This window comes from Solanum stenotomum, chromosome 9 (assembly GCF_019186545.1).
Source record: "Solanum stenotomum isolate F172 chromosome 9, ASM1918654v1, whole genome shotgun sequence".
NCBI lineage: Eukaryota > Viridiplantae > Streptophyta > Magnoliopsida > Solanales > Solanaceae > Solanum > Solanum stenotomum.
The window spans coordinates 56,906,697-56,931,968 of NC_064290.1; the positions used below are offsets into that span (position 1 = coordinate 56,906,697).

The following is a 25,272-nucleotide window of genomic DNA, read 5'->3' on the forward strand; positions in this document are numbered from 1 at the left end:
AAAAAATATGTGTTTGTGTCTATTTGTATATTTCGGTATACAAATGGGTCCTGCATTTGTATATTTTGGTATACAAATGGGTCCTGCATTTATATATTTCGGTATACAAATGGATGGGTCCTGCATTTATATATTTCGGTATACAAATGGGTCCTGCATTTATATATTTTGGTATACAAATGGGTCCTGCATTTGTATATTTTGGTATACAAATGGGTCCTACATTTGTATATTTTGTTATACAAATGGGTCCTGCATTTGTATATTTTGGTATACAAATGGAATGTTTGCTGCGAATTACAAATAAAAGAATCTATGGCTATAGCATTTAATTTGAATTAATAGTTTATTATTCCATATAATTTTCCCATTGAGAGATTGCATTCTCCCTTTCTTCATATTTTTAGCTTATTTATCCAAGTTTTTCGAAAGTTAAAAATATTTATTTTAGAAAATTAAAGTGTTTTATTAAACTCTTAGAATTAGAAAGCAAAAAAAAAAAAAAAGGAGTATTTTTGAATAGTTTTAGAAGCTGGAAAAAAGTATAGTTTCTCGATAAACAATTTTTTAAAAGTTTGGCCAAGGATAAATTGTTGCTCTTATATTAACCAAAATACTTTTCAAATTGATCAGCCAAACACAAATAATTAGTACTCTCCAAAGAATTCGGACAAAAATAACGTCTTTCAAAATAAGTGAAATTATTTTAAATATTTTTTTTTGGATAAGCTACTACATTAACATGACCAAACAAGTACTGGCACTATGTAGATAATTAACCATATTCTACAAAGCAAGTAAATTGACTAAATTCATTGAGGTTACATATTGTTTTGTATTATTGAAAAGAGTATTAACAAGAAGTTTTGTTGTTGCCTCCGTAGGATGAACTTCATCCCAGAAAATGTGATCACTCCTGTTGGGACAATATGTTGAAATAGGAATACAAGGACCTTCAGCATATAATCTCCCTATCCCACAACAAGCAGATTTAACCTCAAGAAAACCTGAAAAATAAAACATATTTATAAGAGATTTGCAATATATGGTAAGGTACGTAGAAGTAAGACGTGCATACATTCTATGCTTTCCAGACCTCACTTGAAGGCTAGAATGCAAAATAACAAAAACTAAATCATTGAAGGTTGTGGTAGGATGGATAAGATCACTCCACCCTTAAGTCTTAACCAGAGCTCTCAGATTTGAGCCTTGAAATCGAAAAAAAACCCTAGTAATTAAAGAACACTTCTCCTTATATGTATCTTACACGGCGGGTATCTGATTGAATTAGTCAAGGCAAGCTCCGATCGAAAATCAAAAGAAAAAACAAAATATTAGAAAAAAGAACTTATTGTAAATTGTAATAATACCATATTTTGTAGGATTTTGTATGAGGTCAACAAAGAAATCATAGAAGGTTGAGTTAGAATGCATATTAATAACAAAAGCTAGTCAATCACAGAAGGTTATGGTAGGATAGATAAGATCATTTCATTTTTAAGTCTTAATTAGATATATCAGATTACATCTCTAGGTATCGAAAAATATCCCAACAAAAACACTTCTTCGTAAATGTGTCTTATATGACACTTATCTGAATTAGTCGAGGCAAGCTCCAATAAAAAAAAGACAAATATTGAAAAAATGAAGTTATTGTAATCATACCATACGTTGTTGGATTTTGGATGAGATCAATCAAGAAATCATAGACGTTGAAGTAGGAATAGTTGAAATGTTCCTTGAGATTTGACTTCAATTTTAGCAACATTGATTGTAGAGCTTTATTATAAATGGTGGTCAAATTGTTAGCCTCATCGTAACAATTCTCTGAAGAATTTTGAAGCCTTTGCGATGGAGTGCACCCTAATGGCCCTATCCCAACAATCAAATATTTACGTCCACCCAAACCTTGTATTTGCTGAAATCAAATTAATAAAAAGACAGTCAGATGCATTAAACTTATGTTATGTAAGGAGTTATAAGAAGTAATATTCAATGATTAGACATACATAATAATTATTTACGTGATTATGCTACATGATTAACATACTAACAAAAAAAAAGAAGAAGAAAATGTTATAAAATATGTTTGGTATAACATAAGTCATTTTTGAAGATATTTTTTTTATGAAAAATATTTAATCTTTTGAATTTTTTTTTCTTTTTGGTGTTTGGTTGATGAATGAAGTAATTTTCTGCAAGAAAAGATTAGTAATGATATTAGCACATTGGTGGAATTTTTGAATAATAAAGAGTAATAATAATGTCTATAGTGTTAGAGTAAGTAACATGAAATTACAAATTAAACATTATAGTTACGACAAAAATGACTTCCGCCTATAGTATGTACATTTTCCTCTTTTTGATGAAAAACATTTTCTTCCATAATCAAATACAACAAATGACTGAAAAATGACTTTCTTCATATCAAGCATATTTTATATATGTTATACCATTTTTTCTTGTTGTTCACGATGGCAAATCATGAGCAACACATATAGGTTCACAAGCTTAGAAATAGTTGATTGTAAACTCAATTTATCTGCAATCGTTATAAGAATCATAAACTTCAAGTGCTAAATCTGAAGCTAGAACTTACCATTAGTTGGTTCGATAAGGTGGATAGCATTAAATCAATGTACTCTTGTGGTGATTTTGTGAGATGGATTTTGGATTTTGAGCTGAAATAGTTGAATAAATCATTGCTTCCAATAACAATAGCAAATAGAGAATTTGTCAAGTGCTCTTTTGCTGCACTTTCCCCCATCTTTTTAATCAACCTTTGTTGCACTTCATAGAAATACCCAACTTGTTTTGAGAGGTAAATTGTGCCATTCTATCACAAAGAGAAAAAAAAAACTCATTAGAAAAGTTAAACACGACGCTAGTACACAATATAGTTAAATCTCTTTATAACAATGTCGTTTGTCTGACTATTTTTTTTTATTGTTATATATAGCAAAATGTGATTATAGAGACTAGAAAACGGCATATAATATAACATAAAGAGAAAACACAAACGTACTCCTCTTAGTGTTTCAAAATATAAGCACTTACTTTATTTATTTTTTAAATGCCTAAATTTGAAATACAAGTCATCAATCAAGCATATTATTTTCAATATGAAATCAAACGATTTTCTTTCTTAAAATAAATTCCATAAATTTATGAACTACGAAAAAGAAAAATGTATATAGGAGTTTATTAACGAAGAAGTTTGAAAAAATTATAATCTATGAGAGAAAATTTGAAATCTTCCAATAATAATAACGTCATAGTATAAAATAAAATAAAATTGAATAAATATGTTCTTACATAAGGATGATCATTGGTGCTATTTAAAATTCCAGCTCCTCCCGAGGCAAAGCTTACACCTTGTAGAAAGACGTTATTCTTGTTGGAATCGGAAAGATACGGTGGTGGTGTAGGTAAACCAACATTTTCAGCTGTCATTTAAAAACGAACAAATTAAGTTCCCACATATCACATTTTAAATTAATGATAAGCTAATTACATACAAGATTATTGAAATTATAGCATAATTACAATTAATATTATTATAAATTTTCATTTTTCTGATCATGAAATCACTCAGATTTCACTTAAGTTCTCTTATATTAGTATCACTTAATATTATCAACCTTTCCGAGCCTTTGTCTGTTCGCTGGTGTTTGACCATAGATTTTGGATCAGATTTTGAAAATGTATCTTCAAATATCTATTTGACCAATCAATTTCTTTGGATTTTGGGACTTCCATTCGTAAAATTTCTTCCAAATAAGTGTGTGTTCAAACGAAACTTCAAATTTCAAAAACTAAAATTTTTTAATTTTAAATTTCAACTTTAAAATCTTAATCAAACCAAAGCTTCATATTCTTCTCGTCTCTTAATAACCTTAATTAATAACATTATTCATCTAAAATTGCCGTTTTCTCTCTCTTAAATTAATGTTTCACTTAAATACCATTTTGTTAATTAAAGTAATCAAAGTAAATTAGGGGAACAGAGTAATAATATATGCCTTTTACTATTTTAAAACGTCGAATATTATAAAAACAAATTTAATTTTATCATAACGATTAATACTTGAGAGTTGGGACTGAAAGTACTCTCGCCGTTAATTTTAATTGTCTATCCAAATAAAAATAGACGTCTATTTTTTACTTATTGAGTTTTAAAAATCAAGAGATAATTCATCACTTAGTTAATAATTTACTTTAACTATTAACGGTAGACTACGATCATCTCTCAAAAAATTGAATCTATCATATTTAAAAGATGATATAATAAAATTGTCATTTGATTTATCATTCGTTAAGACACATATCAAGTCATGAATACTGAAAAAATAAAAATAGACGAAGAAAATAATATTTACCAATAAAGTCAGCAGCATTTTTCCCATTGTTAAATCTTCCTGTGGGTTTGCCACCAGGGAAATCAATTCCATTAAAAAGAAAATTTGCTCTGAAAAATGTCTCCAAATAATTATTATTCCCAACATCTACTAAAGAATCACCAAGCACATACATGGCTGGCACCTTTTGTGCTCTTGACATATTAAATTGCAAAATTAATAAAATTGCAATTATTAAAACACATGAATTTAGCAATTTAGTTTTGGTAGAAGCCATTGATCTTGTTCAACTCCAAATTAAATATGAAGTTAGACAATAGACAATTTATATTGAAGTTGTGTTTAATTTAATGTCATTATCAACAAGAGTAATTATTTATATTAAAAAATCCGAGATAGAGTCAAAAAATAATTAAATTACCATTAAATGCAATGCAATCTAGTCAACAGTCAAAACATGAAACAAAAAATTAAAATGAAATCATGAGAATCTCAAAATATTATGTGTTTTTTCTTTCATGAGTTTAAGTTATATTACATGGTTGTCACCTTTTGTGCTCTTGACATATTAAATTGTAAAATTAATAAAGTTGCAATTATTAAAACACATGAATTTAGCAATTTAGTTTTGGTAGAAGCCATTGATCTTATTCAACTCCAAATTAAATATGAAGTTAGACAATAGACAATTTATATTGAAGTTGTGTTTAATTTAATGTCATTATCAACAAGAGTAATTATTTATGTTAAAAAATCCTAGAAAGAGTAAAAAAAATAATTAAATTACCATTAAATGCAATGCAATCAAGTCAACAGTCAAAACATGAAAGAAAAAATTAAAATGAAATCATGAGAATCTCAAAATATTATGTGTTTTTCTTTCATGAGTTTAAGTTATATTACATAGTTGTCACCTTTTGTGCTCTTGACATATTAAATTGCAAAATTAATAAAATTGCAATTATTAAAACACATGAATTTAGCAATTTAGTTTTGGTAGAAGCCATTGATCTTGTTCAACTCCAAATTAAATATGAAGTTAGACAATAGACAATTTATATTGAAGGTGTGTTTAATTTAATGTCATTATCAACAAGAGTAATTAATCATATTAAGAATCCTAGAAAAAGTAAAAAAATAATTAAGTTACCATTAAATGCAATGCAATCTAGTCAACAATCAAAACATGAAACAAAAAATTAAAATGAAATCATGAGAATCTCAAAATATTATGCGTTTTTTTTTCATGAGTTTAAGTTATATGCACTGTTTGTATAAAGAAATCTCAATTTGTATTGAGTACTACCTTTAAACGTCCTTTACGTAACATAATGTTTATAATAACGATATATATAACTTAAACTTTTTATTATTATTGAATTCGTTAGAATAAAACTTCTAATTTGGGTTAGCTTACTAAATAGCGTAGTAACAAGAAATTAACAACTCAATCGGATATTTTTAAGTAGTCTTTTTCTTACGTTTGGATGTTTGTCATATTTAACTAATTATTTTTCGTGTATCCTAAGCTAATTATTTGTCGTGTTATTTAATTTTGTTACGTACAAGACATAAAGTCAAATCATAGTGCTAGTATTTATTTGCTATATTTTGACATAAAGTCAAACAAGAGATGCAAAGATAAAGACTTGTTATGACTTATGGGTAATGGGAAAAAAATATAAAATGTTTAGTTGTTTGATGTTTATGAAGATAATTTATATATAAAATAGTTGATAACAAGTAAACATCAAGCGGGGATAGCTCAGTTGGGAGAGCGTCAGACTGAAGATCTGAAGGTCACGTGTTCGATCCACGTTCACCGCATTACTTTTATGTTTTTCTTTGATTCAGTTTTATTTTATAGTTTGTGTCACATTGACATGTTGTTGATTTATAATGTGCGTCAAACATCAAAACTTGTTAAACTTGGATTTATTTTTTTCTTCTAAAGACGAGCTAGATCAAAAGTTCAAGACCATTTGTCTCTAAGGCTGGAAAATATATCGAATGATTTTGAAAATGAGTGATTTTAAACTTTTGACCCCTATTTATACATGGTCAAGCATTCATACTCAAATGGCAAATATGTTAAACTTGAAGTTTCCTCACGAAACAAGCAAGGTCAAAAAGTTCAAGATCATCTATTATAATTTCAATGTTTTTTTTTTGAAAACCACCTAATACAATCTCAACTCTTACCTAATGTGTTCGATCCACACTCATCGCTTAGGGCTCATGACTAATGGAGGAAGTGTTTCACATCAAGAATTTCTCTATTTTTAGTATTTTGAATTCGATATTTAATTTTGTTTATGAACATGAACATTCATCTATCCCATTATATTCCTTGATGCTCTTGTTAAAATTAATCAAACTCCATTATCCAATTTCGAATTTGATAGCATTAGCAATAAATAAAATAACAAGATCATCTCTCAAAAATACACCCCCTCGGTCTTTAATCATTCGTCGTACTTCTCTTTTACACACTCCTCAAGAAAACATTGCTTATGAGTCATTTTTTACTATTTTACCCTCATTTTAGACTGATATAATCTATTCTTAAAATATTTTCACTTTATTGAGATGTTAATAGTCTTCAAGAACAATTATCACTAAAAATCAGTTTGAACTGCTAAAACGATAAATAATTTGAGACAGAGAGAATAATACAAAAACTTTCACTTTAGATATTTGCAAGAAATTGATTACAACAAAAAGTATAATTCAAATGTATATAGACAAAAACCTGTCTACAAAGTTACCTTGGTGTTTTTTTTTTTGTTTCTATGCTCAAAATATGCAAAATTACAAGGCAATAAGTTGTTTCACATTTAGTGGGAAAATATATTTGTTGTTTCCATCAAAAGTTGTGTCAATAATTAAACGATCAGTAGCTTCAGTTGGATGGTATCTATCCCAAAAAACATATTTATTTCTATTGGGACAGACAAGAGCAACTGGGGTGCAAGGGACTGTAGCTTTTAGTCTTCCAAGTCCACAACAAGCAGATTTCACTTCAGTAAAACCTGGAAAAAAATGATAAAAGATTAACGATCAGTCTCATCAGTGTATGAACACACTTGCTTCTTAAAATCTGAGGCTGATCGAAAAATGATATAATAATATTAGTTCATAATTGTTTAGTGGGGTAATAGGACGGTTGCAAAGTTCAAGTGTCTTTTTGTAAATTCGGGATAACTTCAATAGTGATTTTATGTCTTTTCTCAATATTTATATATAATTAACGACAGATTGTGAAATAAGTTTTGTATAACTAAAAGAGCATTTGAAATCGGCTATATGATAATTTCAAGTGTTTATATTTCTAAGTAAGGAAGTTTGCGATTTTAGTCCCTGAAATAATGATAAATTATGATTTTTTGTCCTTGTAAAATTTGATTAAGCAACATGTACATTTAACTTTCATTGAGTTTGAAATGTATACTTTTTATAATTCTGCTTGTGACTATTTATGTATTATCTCTAATTAATTAATACAATCACTTTATATTTGATGATAATATAGTTGTATATAGAATCTGAATATAGTATATTTTCTATGTAAAGGGGTAAAAAGCTCACATATTAATTCATTCAAGGTGAAACATGTTTAGTGAAATACCACAAGGACCAAAAATAAGAATTTATCGAAGTCTGAGGGATAAAATGTACAAATATCTCTTACACTAAAATCATTCCATGTGACATTATTCTATGTTCAAAATCCGCTTTTTTTGTAAGTTTATATATGTACGTAAACTATAATGGATAGTATTTCACAACGCGTTAAACTTAAAATTTTGAATTTATCTCTGTGAGAGAAGAAAAATGAGTTATTGAAATCGAGAATTTACCGTGAATAGCTGGATTCTGGACGATATCAAGCAACAAAGCGTATGTGTCGATAAATGAGTAATTGATATCTTTGAGCTCAGCCTTCAATCCTTTAAGCATAGTTTGAAGTTGTTGGTTATATTTGTCTGCCCAAAAATTAGCTTGTTGGAAGCATTCATTTGAATTATTTGCACTTTGAAATCTTAGTAATGGCATGCATCCAACTGATCCTATTGCTGTTATCACAAATTTTCTTGCACCTAGTCCATGTAATTGCTGAAATCCAAAAAAATAAATAAAAAATCCTATTAGTTAGTGGATGAAATGAGGACAAAACAATTTAAATTAAATAAAAAAAAAAAAGGACTATTAGGAGTCTTTTATGAGAGTTGTGTATGTTTTCGAATTATCGATAAGATCTTTGAGATTGATCAGTCAGTTGGTTACTTTGGTTTTTTTTTATTGAAAAGGAGTTAGGTATCTAATAAGTGTGTTAAAAGACACAGTGTGTTTATTACGAAGAAAAATATTTCTTTTTCTAAATAAACTTGAAAAAAATAAGTGTTTTTTTTATGTCTGATAAATAAAAGAATTATTATCTCAAAAACAGTTATATGTAAGCTACCTAAAAAAATAGGATGAAATGGGGTGGAGGGTGGTGGAATGGTCAAAGAGATGGGGTTCGGGCACGATGTTGGATGGGTTGGACAGAGACAATAAACTTGAAAGTTACCCATAAATTTTGTTTTTCCTATTTCCAACACCAAATAGCGAGAATTTCAATTCCTCAAGGACGTCGTAGAATACTCTATATATCAAGACAATCAATTTTATGTTTATATATGATAAACAGATTGAGGCAAAGTCAAAATTTAAAGCTTATAAATTGGAGATTTTAGTCTTATTAAGTTACTGAATTCTAAATTTAATAATAAATATTTTAAGTTACTGAATTCGGCCGAATTCTTAAGCTATAATCTAGTAAATTGTTTGTAGAAAATGTACCTTTAGTTGTCCTTGTAGAGTAGAGACCATTTCATCAACATATTGTTGGGGTGCTTTTGTCTTTGGGAGTTTTGAATCAGATTTAAAATAATTAATTATATCATTACTTCCAATGACAACAACAAATAGAGATTTTGATAATTGCTTCATTCCAGCATCAGCTCCTAATTGCTTCACTAATCTTTGTTGCACCACTGAGAAAAACTGTACTTGTTGAGACATATGAAGCGCAAAACTCTGCAAATAAACAAAATAAATTATTGTTAATTAGTACATGAATGGCATTATCAGTTCGACAAAATTCAGTAATTTTAGTTCAAATTTTATATATTGTATTGAAAAGCTCATTGAATTAATAACGTTCTGAACTCATTATTATAAACTTCTAATCTAAATTCAATCAACTGTAAATTTTGAGTTTGAAGATTTTCTTGTTATTTATTACATCCTATAAAAAATCCATATATTCCAATTACACTAATAAGTGTTTATATGTTTAGAATAATGCAATAAATTAACTACAGAAAATATATAAGCAACTAGCGGGGATAGCTCAGTTGGGAGAGCGTCAGACTGAAGATCTGAAGGTCACGTGAGACTGAAGATCTGAAGGTCACGTGTTCGATCCACGTTCACCGCATAAATTTTTTGTTTTATTTTCTTCATGAAAAAAGATTTCTTTTATTTTCTATTTTTAATTTAAGCTAATTTTTCAATTCAACATGTCCCTGAAAATTAATTTTTTGTTTCATGTACTTTATTTGAAATGTAAAATAAAGGCGAGAGGCATTAAGGAATCAGTAAAAGTTGTGGTAAAACAAATAAAATTTCTTTATTTTTATTTTGAAATCACAAAGATTACGATAAAAAATATTTTTTCCATTAACGAACCTTACGCGATATGAATACTGACTAGATAAAATCCCCCAAAAAAATACAAAAACTAAGATGGATATATATATGTCTTACAATTAATGCATCATTGGTGGTCCTGAAGATTCCAGCTCCACCAGAAGCAAAGCTTACACCTTTTGGAAACTGATTGTTCTTGTCAGACAAGTATGGGGGAGGTGTTGGTATTCCTAATTTCTCAGCTGCAAAACAATTAAAATGCAAAAAAAAAAAAAAATAGTTACTTTACAAAAAATATTAAATAAATAAATAATAAAGTTTGCATCCATAATTCCAAAAGCTATAACAACAAAATAGTGGATGTAGCAGCGACAACAACAACAAATTTACTATAATCTCATATGCGGGGTTTATCGAGGAAATTGTATATGTAGTCTTAAAGTCTAATCTTGTGAAGATAAAGATATTGTTTCTGATAGACTTTCGACTCAAGTAAAATATATATCAAACTCAAGTATAAAAAGAAAATACAGTAATGAAGAAATTAAATCATGCTAGAAATAAAGGAGAAGAACAACAACAAGACAACAAATAAAACACAACTAAAGTAAAGGAAACAATAGATAATTATATCGTAAAATAATGAGGAGATAATATTATAACAAATAAAGAGAGAAAATAAAGAGTTAAAAGTTTGCTCCATCACTCAAAATAGAATTAATACTCCACTTCCAAAAAAGAATAATCCATGTGTCGTGTTTTATTTTAGTGATACTATATATTATTTAATTAAAGAATTACTACTATAAGTAACCTTAAAAAATATATTTTCTGATCTTAATCATGTCATGCTATTACTAATTATGATTATAAAAACATGTTGTTAAAGGTAATTCAACATTAAAGAACTTTTAAATATAAATATATATTATATTTGGACCAACATTTATACCATAAAAGGACTATATATAAGTAAAAATGAATGGACCCTTAAATATGTTCTCTTCTCATCGCTCATTGCCAAAAAAAAAACATTTCCCATCTCCCTCTCTCTCCTTTTTTTCTCTATTCCTTCTTTTAATCTTTTTTTTACGGGCGGAATCTGAATTTAATTAAAAGTATAAAGAAGTGAATACATGAAGTAATCAACAAGGGTTCAACGACTATATATATATATATATATATATATATAAAAGTATAAAGAAGTGAATACATGAAGTAATCAACAAGGGTTCAACGTATATATATATATATATATATATATAATTTTGCTAAATTCGAAGCCTCCTCGATCCTACCTGACTCCGCCAATTTCATTCATCCAAGAGTTGGTTTTCATGCACAATTTATACAGTACGTACCCCCACTAAGACCTAGTGATATATAGTGCCATTTTACAACCAAAGATGATTTCGACATTGCGGTACCAAAAAAAAGTATGAAATGCCATTTTTGAAATTTATTTTCGCTGCTTTTGAAGAAATCATTTTACTTATTATTTATATATATATATATATATATATATATATATATATAACATTTTGAACAACGAGAATAATAGCGATGGAAATAGTCTAAATAACGACCAAATTAAGTTCGTTACTTTAATATAGCCATTTTATGGATAAAATTCAGTGAGCATACGTGAAAATAAGACGATCGAGGGAACACTTACCGATAAAATCAGCAGTATTTTTGCCATTGCAAAATCTTCCAGTAGGTTTTCCACCAGGAAAATCACGACCATTATAAGGAAAATTAGCTTTAATAATGGTAGCTATATGATTATTATTACCAACATCAATTAAAGAATCACCAAACATATAAGCTGCTGGTACTAATTGTCCTTGACATATTTTAAAACAACATATGAGCAAAAAAAAGAAACTCAAAAAAGAAGAAATAGCCATTGATTATTAAATTTTCCAAAAAAATTAAAATTGGCTATTTCTTCCACTACACTGAAAAAAATTAGATAAAAATGGGAGCTATTTATAAAGATGAATTTTAGTATTGGTGTTAGTGGTCTATATTATAGCTAGGAGAAGAAGACGCAAAACCAATCTACACGTTATTGTGTGAACGAGTTGAATTATTTTATTTTTTTGAGTGATACGAAATTATATGCTTTTTTTTCATGGCCACATATCTTTAATATATTGCCCTTCTAAGACGGAGCCGCTTTATATGAAAGTATAACTTGCATATATACACTCGTTTTTATATCAAGTCAATATGTTTTATTATAATTAAGCAATAAACACTTAGGATAGAGAGGTAATAAATAGTGATTGAAGTCATATTTTATGTGCGAGAGATCATATGATATGTTAAAGATCAAAAGATTAAAAAATATTTTCATATATTCTAATTTCTATGTATATTTGATTTGATATTACAAAGTTAAATAATTTTCTTTATTTTCTTAAATATCATATAGAATAAATTTCGTATCAAATGTGTTACTATTATATTATTTGTTACTAGTGGAGTCAATTCAAGTGTAAGAAGATCCATTATTACTTCTAGTCAATTTGTAAACAAGTTCTACACCAAGTAAGACTATTATTTTGGAAAATATTTTAAAATTTAGAAAACGCAAAAAAAAAACGAGTAAATAATTGTTTACGATTTGAATAAAAGAAAATGATATTATTTGGGAAAAAAAACTTATATTTCAAATGGGTGATTGTCAGATGAAACTTGAAGTGATGGGTTCATAGCTTTTACATATTGCATGAGATAAACGATAATAATTCAAAATAATATTTGAAATTAAATTTATTTCATATTTGATTTAAAAGTATTAGTTAATTTTAGATTATTTTATTCTATTATTGTACTAAAATAATGAAATAACTATCACATATAGAAAATAAAACAAAATAATCTCATAAAATATTCTTATTTATCCATCCAACGTATTGAGCACATAAATAATCTTTTCATTGAATTTTGTAAAGTTGATGATTCGTGAATCAGATTCACACGTTTTTGGATCCAAATCAAAAGCTCCTTTAATTTAGTGGATAATAATGGAGAGAAAAAACAACTTATGTTGCATGAATTTAGATTAATTAGACAATAAATTTTGAATACGAAATGATTGCTATATAAAATAAAAATAAAAAGTTAAAAATAAACACACCGACATGATCTTCAAAGATCAAAGTAGAATACTACTTTGCCCTTTTTGTGGATCTATAACATTTATACCAACCTTTAATTATTATTTTATTAATTATAAAAAGTTAAGAACTCAAAGAACCCGTCCCACACGTATCCCACTTCCTTATTGTCTTATAATCTAAAATATATGTTTTTTTTTGGTATCTTTCCATAATATCATGTGACATTATTTTAATTTTTTTAAAATTCTTTAAATTTCTGAAAACTTAATGGATATAAAAGACTTTATTTTTCTTAATGTTTCTCAAAAAAAAAATTGAATCAAAATTACTAGATTTTGTTGTTGAACTCGTACTTTACATGCTAGCTCCCCCCCCATAATAACAGAATGTCAAAATATATTAATTCTTTTTTCTCTTAAACAGAGGAAGCAAAAAAGGGGACCAAAATAATTTGGAACAATGGAATGTAAGTAGTGGTCCATCGTATTGCTGTATTCTATAGTTGAAGTTGAAATAATCTTATTTTCTACTCTATGTCGGGAGCGTTTTCGATATGGTTTCTTTATTACTGTATTTATTTTACCTATTTAATTTTAATATATTTTTTTACGCGAGTTGAAGGTCTGTTAGAAATAACATATCTTGTTCTTAAGATAACAATAAGACCGTATACAAGTCTCATGTTTCCCTAAATCAACCCAACTTATAAAATTATACTAAATATATTATCACTGTCGTCAGGTCAATGGAACCGTAGATATAGTGGTGCCCCACTTCCTCTTTTTATATTTGTTACTTCACATTTCAATTTCATCAAAATGGGCTTATTATATTCCCACTGTACATAATGGGAAAGAATAGAAATATCTAATATTTGGGAAATTTGGAGTCTTCTAATTTTTATATAGTAATCCAAAAAATCAATCAATTTCCAGATCAATTTGTTGAAATTCATGCTATTTCTAGATGAGTTTTCAACTCAGACAATCAGTTAGCTGAGACCCTACTATCGCACCATCGCATCGACGCGCTGATGCGATATGTTTACCCCTAAATTCGTAATTTAAATTAATAATTGACTTGGTCTTCCCTTTCCTGCTCACTTGTAAGAATCAAGACCCCCACAAAGGGGAGGAAGTCAACTGTACATCTCAACGATTAGGAGGAACTTTGCCTGCTTCTGATCTCCGATTTCTAGCTCATCTGAGATGATCATGTTGGGTGAATTGTGACCTCGTACAATCGTGTCACCTCAATATGATCTTCAAAAGAAGTTTTATACCATATTTTACACCTTGTTGCTACTTTCCAAGTGCTGCCACAGACACTTCTTAAAGCTATCTTCTGTGTTTCCATTATGAGGTAGAATTTGCAAGCTGGAGCAAAGAACCAACACTTCATATGGATCCAAATGCTTAAGAACCTCCGGAGCTCTATCATAATCCTACCAAATCAAGAGTAGTGATTATGAGAAATTTATAATAATTTGTTAGATACTTAGTACGTGAACCGTACTATACATATATGACAGTTTAATTCACAACAACAAATAACAACATACCTAGTGGAATCCCACAAGTGAGGTTTAGGGAAGGTAGAATGTACGCAAAGCTTACCCCTACCTCATAGGCTCATAGAGATAGAGATGTTGTTTCTAATAGTCTTTAAATTAAAATTGACTACCAACTCCAACGATTGTTTCTCAATAGGAAGAGGAAGGTCGCAAAGGACAAATTTAATGGCCTATGTTTTTTCGGAGGATATAAATTAAGAAAGCCATCAAGTTCAGATAGTTAATAGCATCTTTCCACCAAGATAAAGAGAAATTACAGGACTAGAAAGCATCGAATAAGGTTAGCAAAACATAGAAAAGAAGGCGATGAATGGTTATTGAAGGACAAGGAAGAGTGAGGGGTTTTCGTGCCTTGCATTTTAGGGCTACCTCGGTCTGATGAGCCTATAAATAACAACAGTGACATCTACCACATGAGCAATTCTCAGAAGGATTGGGCCATTTCTTTGCACAGATTGCTAAAAGCTATAGATGTAAGTAATAGAGAGTGAGGTAAATGTAGTTGTCTTAGTATCAGAATTATAATTTTCTTATCCTGTAAAAATTGAAGTAAAATATGTTGGCTATATTAACTCTTCCAGCTTGTTTATGTCAGCGCGTTTAAACTCAACAAGCGTTATCTCTTTACAGACAAAAACGAAAAAAGAATCACCTTTTCTGAGTTTTGATTATTTATTAATCTCCTTCTAAGAAACAAATAAACAGAAAAAGATGATACTTTTTTGCAAGAGCTACTCACCTTTTCTGTTACTACAACAACAGGCTTCATAGCAAACTCTGATTGAAGATTCCGAAGTCTCAATCTGATCATGTCAATATCCTAACATAATATATGGACCAAAGTGAAAACTTAAGTTCTTAAAAGAGAAGAAAGATAAAGAGAACAAAAATGTCCAGCACCAACACCAGATCTATGGGTGTCATATGATCGAACAGGCGAGTAAAAGATAAGACAAACAAGAATATATGATGTCATCTACCTTAGCTTGAAATAAATGATGGTCACTGAAGTCCAGGCGATCAACATACGCAGGTTCCAGCTGCGGAGTGTAAACAACTTTTTAAAGGAAAGAGAATAAAAACTTGTGGTAATAAAACCAATGAAAGAAGCTGAATAAAAACTCAACCACCTCCAAACTTCTATGCAAAGGTAGAAAATAGAAGGTTGTATGAGTATCAAACAAGAGAACTCAACAACTGTACCTTCTTCATCCTCTCAACAAAAGAATCAGCAGATCCAATTGCTGAGACACATAAGACAAGTGTATGGTGGATGTCCATTAAAGCCAATTTACAAGACATGTTGCCAGCTTTAAGAAAGTATAAAGGCATCAGTCTGCTCAAAAATATAGGAAGATAATTTTTTACTTTTCGAACTTCTGATGCTATGGCCTCCACATCCTTTTTTGAGACCTGCATAACTCAAACAAATTAAATGGATATCAGAGGTCCTATTTGATTTTCTAATTTTTACTAATCAAATGTTATGTTTCACAAGTATCAATAAGTTGTCTCAGATATACAGAAGAAAAAGGGTGTTAATACCATGTCTGCATGATGGATTACAACTATATCTGCACGTGTGAGTGCGGTCAAAGGTTCCCTTAATGGTCCAAGTGGAATTAACTGATGGTTCCCCCATGGAATCATTGCATTCACCATCACAATCTCAATGTCACGCCACAAACTGATATGCTGCTTTCGGATTTCCACAGTTGACAAAACGTGAGTAAAGGTTCTAGGTTATTAAGTATCATAAAGGAGCAGACAATCAAACTCCTAACTGTGAAACCCAAATAAGAAGCTAGGCCATTTTTAGGTCCAGAATAAAGTTTTGAGGATTGAACTACGAAGAATATCCAATTTTGAATTTCTTGGAAGATCAAATAATTACAATCCAAAAGGAAAAGAAAAGGAGGAGGCTGTGATAAAGCACAGCAATAGGAATAGGGGAGGTGTTACATACTCCTATTCCAAAAAATAATGGGACACAATCTCAACCCAAGAAGAATGAATTAGTTTTCTGAATATAAACAACAAAATTCCTGTTTCATCAGTAGGTGATTAAAACTTAACATGCAGTTTTGGTGCAGACCTGCATTCCATCGTCTAGGATTGCAACCCCGAATTGGTCCGAATAAGAACAATTTCCTTGTTTGTTATCAGAGAAACGTTTCTCAAAATCACTGTCACTGTGCTTACAAGGGCTGATGTGGCCATATCTTTTCAGAAAACAGGCAGCTGTATTGGCCCTGTTTGCACCTATGCCTATCTTCACAGGTGTTCCAGCCAGATGCCTTTGGAGCATTTTTGCTTCATCTGCACCACCATAACCCTACAGAAGGAAAACATTTTCAATAACACTAACCTTGTGTTCATAAACAGTTGAATTGGAATCAAAAATGGTCCAAAGTACATCAGAAAGGAGAAAAAAGCAACATCAGAAAAACAACTGAATATCACAAACAAACACCAAAACAAACCAAATAAGCGGCTCAAAATATTTCTTCCAATCTTGGAAGATTTATGTAACTAATGTTGGACCACAATACAACATCACAAGGTCATATACGAGACTAATACAAAGAGATAATAACTTCTTAACTATTTCACTACCACTTCGATATTTCTTCTACTACCACTAATATAATACAAGTCAAGTTAACATTCCTTTTATAACTATGGTGTCCGGGCCTTGACTCACTCCATAGGTAGCTTCTACCTACCATCAGCACATCTACGGGTTAACTATATCCCTAAGGCTTAGACAGATGAGAAGAAATCACCTACTATTATTACCTCCCGAGACCTCATGGTTCTCATCCCACTTAATTAACTACAAGATCATACCCTTGGGTGCTTAACATCTCCAATTCCATAGTCAATCAAGCACCATCAAACATAATGAAACCGCTGGGAAAAAAAACAGAGTACCCTTGTTAGTATAAGAGGTGAACTTCCAACAGCAGCCAACCAAACTGCAAGAAACTCAACCATTGGTGTCTTCCCATTACCTCCCCAAGTTAAATTCCCAACGCTAATCACTGGCACCGGCAACCTTACAGTTCAAAGAGATTACATAGGTATGGTAAGCAAACAAAAATCCCACATAGAACAAATCAACAAAATCATAATAAAAAAAAAAAACAAATACAGCTATCAAAGCAATAAAAAACAAATACCCACTTAAAAAAAAATCATAATAAACCCAAATACAGCTAGAAATTAGAGTTGTCGTTTACCTGTCTTTGTGAAGCAGACCAAGATGGTAAAGGCGATGGCGGAGAGGAAGAGCGAAGCCATAGAGAGTGGAAGCTAGTGAGAGAAGAGGGATGAGAGAGAAATGGAGTGTGGAAAGTGTACGGAGCCTGTCTTGCGGTGGTGTATAGGCTATTTGGTTCACCATTTTCCTCAATTTCTCCATTGATAGACACAGTAGAGAAGTAAAAACTGTATACTGTAGTAATCAATTTGATAATACGAAGAAGAAAAAAAAAGGAGAAGGAAAGGATTACAATTTGGGCCAACATAGCCATGTGTACATGAAGCCCAACCCATTTATCGGCCCATCAAAATGTTTTCATTGTTGGTGTTCTTTTCGATCTCTACGCATTTCACCCCTTCACTAAGAAGTTCCCTCTAGCCCTATGGTAGTTTTCGACACATGTCTAAGGTTGAGCCTTGAAATTCAACGCTAGTTACTAGATCAACTTGCTATAATAATTCTACTAACATTTATGACAAAACAAAGAAAGTTGTATAATATTATTTGTGTTGTAAGTTATTTAATTCGTTTTAATTCTGTTAATTATATTAGAATGGGGTATTTAAAAGATTATTCTATACAACTTCTAAGAATTCAAATGCATTGAATGTCGTTCAAAAATTTAATTTTGACGTGGTTATATTCTCTATATAATATTCTTAATTTCGCACTATAATATATATATATTAAAAAAATATAAACACATCATGTTAAATCTGCATTTTTAAATTTCGCAAGTCAAAAGTTTGTCATATAATATAAAAATAAAATGGAAGAAGTAATAATTAATAGATAAATAGAGCTGGATTTCTTACCTTTTTTTATACGAGTATAAGATAATATCACAAAAAATATATTCAATTTGTCCTAATTTGTATAACTTATTTTTTGGAAGTTGTATAAATTTTAAATAGTATTTTAATATATATATTCATCATAACAATACCATTTGAGTTTTTTTTTTTTAAATCTCACTATATAAGTTAAGCAAATTATCTTATTACTCTAAGGGCAAACATATTTAAGAGTAATTTTAGTTAGTGCATGTACGTATTTTTTGTAAAAACAAAAAAACAAAACAAAAAAATAGCCTAATGCACTAACTTCAGTTATAGGCGGGAAATCGGGATTCGAAAAAGAATCATATTTTATATATAAAAAAATAATAAATAATTTAATGCATTAATTTCTATTATAAGGTGGGGTTCGAAAAAGGACCATTACATTAATTAATTTGCATTATTGTCCGTGTACGAAAAATCTTTTTTTAGCTCAATCTCACCAAAAAAAAAAGAGCCAAAAGTTAACTAAACATCAACACACATATGCAATGACACCTATTATCTCTCTCCACTTTTAATTGCAATTTATAGTATTTTTATATAATTTTTAAATATTTAAATTTTTTGTCTAAAATATCAAATTAATGTAATATAATTTAACTTTAAAAAATTAACTTTCGAAAATGCAACATGACAACTAAAAGTGGACGGAATGAATATAAATCAATTGTATTTTTTACTTCATTGCGAACGAAATTTTTACGTTAATAATTGAAAAGGAAAAAGAAGAAGTTATATATCTACTTCTACTACTAATATATAAGGGGTCATTTGGTTTGAATTCAAGTTATGATGGGATTATTTTTTATTGAGTGTTTGGTTTGTTGTATTCAAAATAATACATTTTAAGAACAATTTTTTGTTTACAAAAATTCCCTTAATGAATGTAAAAAGTGATGTAACGAAATGGTTGAAAGAGATATTTTTGTCATTTACTTATTTTACTCCGGGATAAGTTATCTCGGGATTACTATATCACCCAAGAAGAGGGATAACTTATCCCAATATTAATTATTAATTTGACAACCAAACAACAAATTAAGTGGTACTATAATTTAATCTCAAGACTATTTGGTATTATCCTTCACACCAAACGACCCCTTAAAGTGTCAATAAGCACATAGCTGAGGGTTAACATGTTTGCTTCAGCTGTGTGCTTATTTTAATATTCAGATGTTTAGCTTACTGGTTTAGGTTTGACATTTAGTAGGCGTTTAGCCATGCGATACCATAGCACGATATGGTATCGTGAGATGGAATTAGCTTTTGGACATGCGATTTTACACTGATTCCATCTCATGATTTCATATCATGAGATGTGATTCCATACTCTCCAAAAACCATGATATGACAATTCCATATCATGAATTGAGACATTTTTAATACAAAAATTGATCCACAAGTTTATATTTTGTTAAAACAACCCCACATTTATATCTACTAACCATTTATTTCATATGTAAAAAAAAATTTATAATCACATCATTACTTTTTAAAATTTATATTCTCACCAACATATAGTCACTTTAACTCACACTAATCGATTGTTAAAGTGATGAAATATTTTATGGTTTATGAGCATGAAAAGATAGTTGCGGATGATATTGACCAACAAATGGCTCAAAGTAATAATGTTGGTTCGTCTTCTCGGTCACATGATCGAGAAATGCAAGTTAAACGTGAGAAAATTGTCTGTATTATGTGGGAGGATTATATTAAAGACTAGTACACTACAATTTATGTTCAATTTTTTTAAAAATTAAACTAAAGTTAGATGAAACAATTACTTAAGTGGAGAACAAATGGTTTTGCAATAATTTATTATGCGATTTTATAAAATTTTGTTTATTTGATAAGAATGAATAAACAATTGGGGATATTTTAATAGTTTTACAACTTATGAGATTTTTATATTTATGAGAAAATATACAACACAAAAATTTCATATCGCATGTCCAAACAAAACTTTAATTTCATCTAATGATTCCATATTATGATACTATATAATGTTACCATATCGCATGGACAAACGGACCCTTAAAGTGCAAGTCTGGGGGTTCAAAACCTTGACAACATTATTTTTTTTATTTTTGTTTTAATTTCAGTGACAAGAGTATTTTGGTATTTAGTAGCTTTTGTTCCTTAAAACTTTTGTATGCCGGTGCTTTATAATTGTACCGTTCTTCTTTAAACAAAAAAAACCAGCTAACATCTCCTTAATGACACATATATCCATCAAAAAGTTGTACTCTTTAATTAATTTAAGTGGAGCCCACCAACTTTATCATGTCGGCTGACCAATGCTATTGTGTATTTCTTTATTTTAATTATCATGTCTCACTATTTTTCGTTGATTGCATATTTTAAAAATAAAAATAAAGTAGTACTACATATTAAAATAATTAACAATTTAGTATACTTAAAAATAGTAAAGACTACATAAAAAGAACTCATATCACAATAATTAACAATTATTTGACACTTTAAATTCTATCAATACCATATAAATTAGGATAAAAAGAGTAACGTATAATATTTAAAAATAAAATACCATATAAATTAGGATAAAAAGAGTAACATATAATATTTAAAAATAATATAAGTAATACAATACATTACAATAATTAACAACTTAAATATTTAAAACTTATATAAAAAAATTAATTGACTCTCTAAATTATATTGGTACCACATAAAATGGATTTGATGATAAGCATATATTGTTTGAAATTGACGAAAAAGAAACTATAAATTACAATAATTAACAAAAAAAATCGCTCGACTCCAAAAATCTATCAATTAATGCCACATAAATTGGGACATGAGAAATAACATATATTATTTAAAAATTAAGTTCAAAATGTACTATAAAAATACAATAATTAACAACTTAATATATTAAAGAGACATAAAAAATGGTTAATTTTTGAAATCCTACATATGCCACATAAATCAGAACAAAGAGAGTAATAAGTATTATTTTCAAAATTATGTAAAAAAAATAATACTATAAATCACAATAGCTAACAATTTAAAATATTTTTAAAATTATATAAAAATTTCAATAACTTCTCAAATTCCATAATATGACATAAATTAAAATAAAAAAATAATATATATTGGACCGTGCTGGCATGGGGTCCTGTATTTAGTATAAAGTATAAGAGATGTTCTTTGTAAAATTACAAAATGGTATGTATAAAAATAAAATTTAATTAAATAAATATACTAATTTATTGATCCATGACCCATGTGATCCCCACCTAATTTATTCAAGTTAATCTAAAATAATTAGAGATCCACTTGCATTCAATAATGATGGAATTAACTTTATCTGAAAAAAAATCGTGATGTTCTAACCAATAAGCTTCAAATGAAACAACTGAAGAATTATAACTTGTCTGTATAATAATCTGAGAGTTTAGATTATTAAACTTGATTATAATTCGAATTCCTAGTTGATTCTTTTATAAACAATAATGACTTGTAACACTTACATCAAAATAATATTTAAAAATAAAATAAACACATCAACGAAGAATTGTCTACTTTTAGGCTTTTAGCCATTTCGTTAGTCTACTAAGCTCCAAACTACAACTAATTATAGCACTTACACCTAATTAATGTGATTCAACACTGACCTATCACTAATTAACTTTGACCTATCACTAATTAACTTCAAACATAAATACTCTACTAGTGTCACGTGACATAAAAAGGGACCAATTTAACGTGGTACTTATTAATTAAGACACTTAAACATGTACTTATGATGACTTCTTTAGTGTTTCCTGTACTATTTTAATGTTTAATATTTTTGTGTCTTTCGTGTTTCTTAAGCAAAGAAAGATGTACGTAAATTCTTTTTTTTAAGATCCTTAGTCATTTGCAAAATTATATTGAATATATTATCATTATTGTGTTTTTGATGTATAATCACTACTTTTGTTTATTCACAAAATAATCATACAAATAAATAATTTTTTTCTCTATATTGAATGAAATTTAATTTTAATCTCTTACTATTAATTAATCCTAGGTGTAAAACAACATAAATTTAATTCCAAGTTAACAACATAAACGAAGTGCATTGAACACACACACAAAAAAAAAAGAAGATAAAATTAAATATAAAAAAAAATAGAAATGACAACTGGACATTGAGAAAATAAAATAAATATTAAAAAAAAATACGTTCACTTTAAATAGAATCACGCAAGTAAACAAAATGACGTTATTGGCATACCAATAAAATAATTATGCATTTTATTTCAAAATTATTATGAATCGTAGAAAACGATAAATAATACTAACAAGAATTGTAGGAAGTAGTAAATATTCTTTCAGTATTAAATACTTTTGTTAGATAACACTTTTTTCATATTAATTTAAATTTAGCTAAGACTTAAATGCACATATCAAATATTTAGATGCAAAAAAGTAAAATACTTTCTTTATCTTTGTATAGCATTTTTCGCTTGTTGTATTTAATTTAACAATCTTATAAGCTAAATTAAAGGCAAACTAAACTAATCAACTTAATATATTCAATTACATAATCAGCGTGATGTTTGGTCAAAAGATATATATTTTACTATTCTTTATCTTATGTTATAATACTTTGAATTATCTTTTTAAATATTAATTATGTTATTTTACGTAATAAAATGACGTGAGATGAAGAAATTTGGAGCAAAAAAATAAACTAAAATGAGGAAAAAAGAAAAAGGGAATAGAGAGGGGAGGAAAAAGGAAGAAGGTGGGGGCTTAATTTTGTTTCCCCAATATGAAGAGATTAATAAGGACCGGGTGGGAAATCAAATAGTGGAAAAAACTTATTCGCACAGGGTGTTTACATCAAAATCCATTATTACATGATTTAATGAAGTAAAACACATGTTAATTAATTAAGATTGAGTAAAATGAACTGTAAATTTAAACACGTGGCGTGCATATATTGAATTGGTGTAAACACCCGGTGCGGGTAAGTTTTACCCAAAATCGATAATTGGGAAAATCATGACTATGGACGTTCTTGATTTTGAATTAACCCATTCTTTTTAGTTGCTATTTTTATTGCTTTGATATTTGCTAGTTATATATTTGTTAGAAACAAGAATCTTAACTATTTGGTCAAGTCTATTTTCTTAGCGATATTAAATTATTATTATTGCTTAATTCTCGACGGAATTCGATTCTAAACTTAAAAATCGAATTATTTTTAATAAGAATTGCTTATCTCTTTTAGGACGAGTTTCAGACGTGATCAATAATCTTCTTATAAATAAGTGAGAAGAGAATGAGATGCACATATACTTTCACACTTATTTTTGTGAGAGGTAAAAAAAATTATTCATTATAAAACTTCAACTAAAAGGAAACGTTTTTCGCAACAGATTAATTAATACAAAGAACAAAAAATTATATGAATTTATATTTTAAATATGGAAAAAAAATTAATTTAACCTCAAAAAATAAAATGTCCATATAATTTTTTGTAATCTCTTAGATTATATATATATGTGATGATAAATTTTTAAAATAACATAATACATGGATGGACCCTTTAACTTGATCTTAAATATATAATTTGAGGATACCATGTAGGAACTAAATTGTTGTGTAGGGTGTCATGTATGAACAATTTTAAAGTTTTATCATTTGATTCAAAATATATGGTCAAATATATATTTGATGATAAATTTTTAAAATAACATAATACATAGATGTGCTCTTTAACTTGATCATAAATATATAATTTGAGGATACCACGTAGGACCAAATTGTCATGTAGGGTGCCACATATGAGCAATTTTAAATTTTATCATTTGATTCAAAATATAGGGTTAAATATATATTTTGATGATAACTTTTTGAAATAACATAATAATAGATGTGCTGTTTAACTTGATCTTAAATATATAATTTGAGGATACCACGTAAGATTTAAATTGTCATGTAGAATGTCACGTAGGATGTATATGTCTATTTGTTAAGTTTTATATAAAATTTAAGTATTTACTTATGCATACCCAAAATTAGCGAACGAGCTGAAGTCAAATTAAAGAGCATAGATAATGTATTAGTATATCTTTCAAAATCTATGATAAAACGCTAGCTTACGGTGGTGGCGGAAGGTGAAGCTCACGCTCTTACATAGAAAGTATGCACGATTTGACGTAACTACTACGGGCAACACATTTGGACACGCAAACTCAGCGGGCATTGGGCAGCACCTAACGCCGTTATTCCCAGCAACTAACGGCGTTTCATACACAAGACGGAAAAAAAGGACAATTCAACGTTAATTTTAAAAGTTTTAAAAAGCCTCTGTAAAGTGACCCCACCAAACCTAAGGTTTGGACTCAGGTTCGGACCACAAAATTGACTCAAAAAAAGCCAAAGC

At 28.8% G+C, this 25,272-nt stretch overlaps 3 protein-coding genes and 2 non-coding genes across 8 annotated transcripts; 2 read left to right on the top strand and 3 right to left on the bottom strand.

Moving 5' to 3' along the window:
- Nucleotides 1-786: 786 nt before the first annotated feature.
- On the bottom strand, nt 787-4,635 carry LOC125876154 (GDSL esterase/lipase At5g55050-like). The gene is made up of 5 exons (XM_049557271.1): nt 4,380-4,635; nt 3,316-3,446; nt 2,600-2,836; nt 1,666-1,918; nt 787-1,007 (listed from the first exon to the last, which is right to left on the bottom strand). Exons 1-5 carry the CDS (start codon nt 4,633-4,635, stop codon nt 787-789), a joined length of 1,098 nt encoding a protein of 365 aa, XP_049413228.1.
- Nucleotides 4,636-6,112: 1,477 nt separating this feature from the next.
- On the top strand, nt 6,113-6,185 carry TRNAF-GAA (transfer RNA phenylalanine (anticodon GAA)). The gene has a single exon. It is a non-coding gene; the product is annotated as a tRNA-Phe (tRNA).
- Nucleotides 6,186-7,028: 843 nt separating this feature from the next.
- Nucleotides 7,029-12,016, bottom strand: LOC125876153 (GDSL esterase/lipase At5g55050-like). Its single transcript, XM_049557270.1, has 5 exons — nt 11,731-12,016; nt 10,173-10,297; nt 9,204-9,440; nt 8,219-8,474; nt 7,029-7,390 (listed from the first exon to the last, which is right to left on the bottom strand). The coding sequence occupies exons 1-5, from the start codon at nt 11,963-11,965 to the stop codon at nt 7,170-7,172; spliced, it is 1,074 nt and encodes a 357-aa protein (XP_049413227.1). The 5' UTR covers nt 11,966-12,016; the 3' UTR covers nt 7,029-7,169.
- TRNAF-GAA (transfer RNA phenylalanine (anticodon GAA)) lies at nt 9,746-9,843 on the top strand. The gene is made up of 2 exons: nt 9,746-9,782; nt 9,808-9,843. It is a non-coding gene; the product is annotated as a tRNA-Phe (tRNA).
- Nucleotides 12,017-14,083: 2,067 nt separating the features above from the next.
- Nucleotides 14,084-18,216, bottom strand: LOC125876152 (probable tetraacyldisaccharide 4'-kinase, mitochondrial). Of its 4 annotated transcripts, none has more exons than XM_049557268.1 (8): nt 18,002-18,216; nt 17,694-17,817; nt 16,855-17,094; nt 16,305-16,454; nt 16,128-16,172; nt 15,740-15,799; nt 15,499-15,579; nt 14,084-14,630 (listed from the first exon to the last, which is right to left on the bottom strand). In XM_049557268.1, the coding sequence occupies exons 1-8, from the start codon at nt 18,181-18,183 to the stop codon at nt 14,475-14,477; spliced, it is 1,038 nt and encodes a 345-aa protein (XP_049413225.1). In that variant the 5' UTR covers nt 18,184-18,216; the 3' UTR covers nt 14,084-14,474. The 4 variants fall into 4 exon arrangements, with proteins under 4 accessions (XP_049413225.1, XP_049413222.1, XP_049413226.1 ...); XM_049557265.1 differs by having other exon boundaries at nt 15,963-16,172; nt 18,002-18,215; XM_049557267.1 differs by lacking the exon at nt 14,084-14,630 and adding an exon at nt 14,701-15,224 and having other exon boundaries at nt 15,963-16,172.
- Between the last annotated feature and the right edge of the window lie 7,056 nt (nt 18,217-25,272).